Source organism: Helianthus annuus, chromosome 13 (genome assembly GCF_002127325.2).
Source record: "Helianthus annuus cultivar XRQ/B chromosome 13, HanXRQr2.0-SUNRISE, whole genome shotgun sequence".
In the NCBI taxonomy this organism is placed as follows: Eukaryota; Viridiplantae; Streptophyta; class Magnoliopsida; order Asterales; family Asteraceae; genus Helianthus; species Helianthus annuus.
In genome coordinates this window covers 86,375,625-86,380,190 of record NC_035445.2, presented here as the reverse complement: position 1 = coordinate 86,380,190, position 4,566 = coordinate 86,375,625, and the positions used below count along the sequence as shown (strand labels likewise).

Here is a 4,566-nt window from a genome sequence, read left to right as displayed (position 1 = left end):
TTTGCATGTACATATTTCTTTGCATGTGAGAAGAACCTGCATATTGACTTCTTTCTTTTAGATGAAACTATCATTCTCGCATGATTTTTCATTAGACACATGTCACTCTATCATAGATTCTCACTTTTCTAACTTATTTTAGCTTTTTTATAATAACTTAACCCAATTAACAGTGCTGGCCCTGAGAATTCGTGTACCCTGTTCAAGCTAGTAAAAACGTGATCTTAAGACTTAACGAAATTGGGTATTGAGCTCACTAAAAGTCTAAACCTAATGCCAATGAGCTAATAACTAATCTAAACCATAAGAATAGTTATATATATGGGCCTATGTTGATTTTTGTAAGCGCATACACTATTAAAAAAATATATAACATATACATATCAGGTGTTTTTTCATAAAATAACGTGCTCTTTAAAATATCGGGATCTGACCGGTGGTCCTCCCCGCCCACCCCAGGGCCGGCCATGCCGATTAATGTACTAATTTAATAGAAAATATTTATTGTAGCCTTATTTTTCTTCATTACGACAGATAATAATTATACTTACAATTACAAGTTGTTATATTTAAAATTTATGTACCCTATTTAAAATAACAAGTTGTTACATTTAAAATTTATATACCCTACTTTAAAATAAACAAGCCTAAAAGGCATTGACAATCCATTTTTTTATAACGAAGGTCACAATCATCTTCCATATATGGCCAATATAAAGTTCACTCCAACTGTTCGAAGTTCTAACCATTGACTTTTTGTTCTCGATCAACCACGATGTCCCAAGCCTCACAACCCCAGCCCACTTCCTCCTCCGGTGAGTTTCATCTTCTTAAACAAACAACTCGAATCATATAATATAAAACTTCAAATCTTTTCTTGTTTTAGGTATCTTTAACAAAATACTACTCGCGATCTCTGTCGGATTCTCAGCATGGGCCTATCTCAAAGCTCGTCCTCCACCTCCCAAAACCTTGGGATCACCAAATGGGCCTGCTATCACTTCTCCAAGGATCAAGCTTCGTGATGGAAGACACTTAGCCTATGAAGAATCCGGTGTTCCAAAAGAAACTGCCAAATCTAAGATAATATTTGTTCATGGGTTCAGTAATAGCAAGCACTATCATCCTTTTGCCACCTCAGCCTCACCAGTATGAATAATTGGATTCATTTCTGTTATTAAATCATTTTCTTTGGGTATTATAGGTTCTGATCATTAATGGTGGTTTCCATAGGAACTTGTTAAAGAGCTAGGCGCTTACTTCGTTTCGATTGACCGGCCTGGCTATGGCGAGAGTGACCCGGACCCTAACCGAACGGTGAAGAGCTTGGCGCTTGATATCGAGGAGCTCGCGGATCAACTGAACCTCGGGCCGAAGTTCTATGTGGCTGGATTTTCTATGGGTGGACAGGTCATATGGTCGTGTCTCAAGTATATCCCTCACAGGTCTGTAAAATCCTACTCATAGCAGAGCTACTTGTAGGGACGTGATGGTGGGATATATTGGGATATAAGGGCAAACTTTTCCTCTATTCCGATACTTTGCTATAAAATTTTTTTTGTATATAATAATTATTATGGTGATAAATTAACTATAGGCTTGCGGGAGCTGTTCTTATATCTCCGGCGATCAATTTTTGGTGGTCAAATCTACCTTTCAACTTAACCAACGAAGAGTATTCACGACAACTTAAACGAGATCAATGGTCTTTGCGGGTTGCTCACCACCTACCATGGTTGACCTATTGGTGGAACACTCAAACATGGTTTCCTGTCTTTTCTGTATTGCGTGGACATCCTGCTAGGATATCCCCCACGGATAGGGAGATTTTTTCGAAGATGTTTAGTGCTGCGGATCCAGTTAAGGTACTAGTTTTTATTACATAATAACTTGGTTTTTGCCATTCTTTTTGAACCTAAGAAGCATATATTTATTTATAATTTATACAACACACTTAAACTACTGTTTCTGTTGTGTTACAGTTAAACATATTGAGAACACATCCAAAACAACAAGGTGATTTCGAGTCACTCCACCGTGACTTGAATATTACATTCGGGAAGTGGGAATTCGATCCAATGGATATCGAAAACCCATTTCCAAACAACGATGGAAAGGTTCATTTATGGATGGGCGATGATGACCGGATCGTGCCTGTGACATTGCAACGATATATAGCTGAACAAGTCAAATGGGTCAACTATCATGAGGTCACTGGCGCAGGACACACGTTGCCGTATGCTGATGGTGTGGCTGATGATATTCTTAAATCACTTCTTAAAGATCAAAGTTAAATTTTTTTACAGTTCGGTTGTTACCGTATGCTGATGGTCAACTATCATATTCTCTTTTTTATTTAAAAAGTGTGAATTTTTTTACACAACTTAGCATAATATTTACGGGTGTATGTTCAATTTAGAAAGGTCTATGCCAGTTTTGGGTCAAACTAGCGAACACTTATAGCTAAACGAGTCATGTGCAGGTCAAACTGACCGCATCTTGGAAGTGACCAAATCAGAAATGTAACAGACCACATCATGCGAAATTGCAGCATCACAATCACATTATGGAATCATTGCGTATTGCTGCGTTTTCATCACTGAAACATGGCATATGCGCTCATTTTAAAACTATCGGATTCTTTCAACCCGAGTTCAAGTGTCTGATTTTCTGACACGACTTTTGTGTAACGTGTTTGGGTCATGTAAACTTTTCAGGTTTGACTAAGGCTGGCAAATCGTGCCTTAACAGGTTTCTGACGGCGCGTACAACATAAGTTTCAAACATGATTACGACTCGTTTAACTACTTTCTACCTCATGTTTATAAAACAGTTTTATGTTTTATGTACAAAGATGAATAAATGATAGATCCTAACATTGTAAATTGTAATTTTAATTATTTTAAAAATTAAAAAAGTCAAAGGGTGTATTTTTCAGTCAAACAGGTCTAATCGTGTCTTAACAGGTACCCAATTGCCAGCCCTCCGTTTGAGCCTAGTGGCGAAGCTTGAAAATTTTCACCGGGGGATCGGAAGTCACCGAACCTAAAAATTCTTTATAACTAAAATTTTCTTTTATAAAACCGGGGGGTCGAAAACGTATATACCTAAAAAATTTTACACGAAACGTACATACATAACACTACTGAGCGAAAAGTTCGGGGGTCGGGCGCCCTCCCGGCCCCTTTAAAGCTACGCCCGCGGCCCGCCGCCAAACCCCCTAATACAATCTATTCAACACCTCTAATTTAGCTCCAAGAAAACTATGATTCACATTTGAGCAAATACCACCAAAAATTTTCTAAAATATCACAACCAACACATAAATCTACCATATTCATGTTCCAAATTTCCAATAAACTCTAAAACTCACAAAAATAACCATAACATTCACAAAAACAACCTAAAATCTATAACAAACAACAAAATACACTATGAATTAAGATCATCCCAAACTCTAAAATCCGAATTCGAGCTATTATAACTAATTACTCTATCCTGGCACCCAACAATATACGTAGTCCTACTCGAATCAACATTAATCAAAGCATGAGCCGTACCCTTCGGGCTAACCGCAACCGCAACATCATCAGCCTCAAGTGTCACTTGAGCATACCCTTTTTCAAGCCCATCATTCTCCACTCTAAAAACAGTTCTCGCCCCCCAAATCAAGAAAGTCTCATTACAAGTATAATGCCTATGATTCCCCCTCAACCCACCCGGTTTAATCTCACCCACATGAATAGATGCACAAGTTAAAGCACCACCTGATATTCCTGAATCTAATGCTATTGAAACAGGGTCTAGGATCCAGCCACGTGGGTCTTTGGTTATGGGTGATGGGAATCTTGAAGAGAATCTGATGAGATTGGCTTCGTGATCTTGATTGTTGGTTGTTGGGTTGGTGAGTTTGGGGCTTTGTTGGTGGATTCTGAGGAATACCCATGTTAGGATTAGGAAGATTGATAACAGAAATGGGAATGCTTGTGGTTTTTTTAGGAAAAGTTTGAGTCTTGAAAATCTTGAATCTAGGGTTCTTGGATGGAACTGGATTGGGAGTTCTGGGGTGATTGGGGGGGTTGAGGTTCGTCTAGGGTTTGCCATAATTTGATGGGTCGGTTTGCTGAGTAATATGATGTATTTGATGTTTGGATTAAGTTGCAAAAGTGGTGCCTGAACTATGGATGTGATGCAGAAATAGTCTTATCAAATGAATTTTGAGTAAAGTAACATATGGGGCTTTAGGCCGTGGGGTATGGGGCTTGGGTTGGGGCGTGGGTTGGGGTAAAACGCCCAAGCCACCACTCCGGGTGGGCTTGGGTTGGGGCGTGGCCCCTTGGGGCTTGGTTTTCAAGAAGGGCGTGGGGCGGAATGGCTAAGCGAGCTGGCGGTATTTCATTGGCTCACCCCACCACGTCAGGCGGCAAATTCAAATTTTGATTTTAAAAATTCAAACGGTCCCCCCATACCACCAAACCGCCACCCCGGTCTCCCAACATCCTCTATATATATTTGTAACCCCCAACCCACTGGTCCCCCCATCCCACGAACCGAAACCCCACCGGC

At 39.8% G+C, this 4,566-nt stretch overlaps 2 protein-coding genes across 2 annotated transcripts; one reads left to right on the top strand and one right to left on the bottom strand.

Moving 5' to 3' along the window:
* The first annotated feature begins 688 nt into the window (after positions 1-688).
* Positions 689-2,630, top strand: LOC118485675. Its single transcript, XM_035982038.1, has 5 exons — positions 689-815; positions 887-1,149; positions 1,234-1,445; positions 1,598-1,865; positions 1,983-2,630. Exons 1-5 carry the CDS (start codon positions 776-778, stop codon positions 2,292-2,294), a joined length of 1,095 nt encoding a protein of 364 aa, XP_035837931.1. The 5' UTR covers positions 689-775; the 3' UTR covers positions 2,295-2,630.
* A 693-nt stretch (positions 2,631-3,323) lies between these two features.
* On the bottom strand, positions 3,324-4,159 carry LOC118485674. Its single transcript, XM_035982037.1, has one exon. The coding sequence runs from the start codon at positions 4,102-4,104 to the stop codon at positions 3,433-3,435; it is 672 nt and encodes a 223-aa protein (XP_035837930.1). The 5' UTR covers positions 4,105-4,159; the 3' UTR covers positions 3,324-3,432.
* Between the last annotated feature and the right edge of the window lie 407 nt (positions 4,160-4,566).

What these genes read in the sequence shown, in the direction of transcription:
- LOC118485674 (XM_035982037.1), bottom strand. Translation starts at nt 4,104, where the DNA reads ATGGCAAACCCTAGACGAACCTCAACCCCCCCAATCACCCCAGAACTC.
- LOC118485675 (XM_035982038.1), top strand. Translation starts at nt 776, where the DNA reads ATGTCCCAAGCCTCACAACCCCAGCCCACTTCCTCCTCCG. An exon ending in CCAGCCCACTTCCTCCTCCG is followed by an intron (nt 816 to 886) that starts GTGAGTTTCATC and finishes TTCTTGTTTTAG; the next exon opens with GTATCTTTAACAAAATACTA. An exon ending in CTCAAGTATATCCCTCACAG is followed by an intron (nt 1,446 to 1,597) that starts GTCTGTAAAATC and finishes AATTAACTATAG; the next exon opens with GCTTGCGGGAGCTGTTCTTA.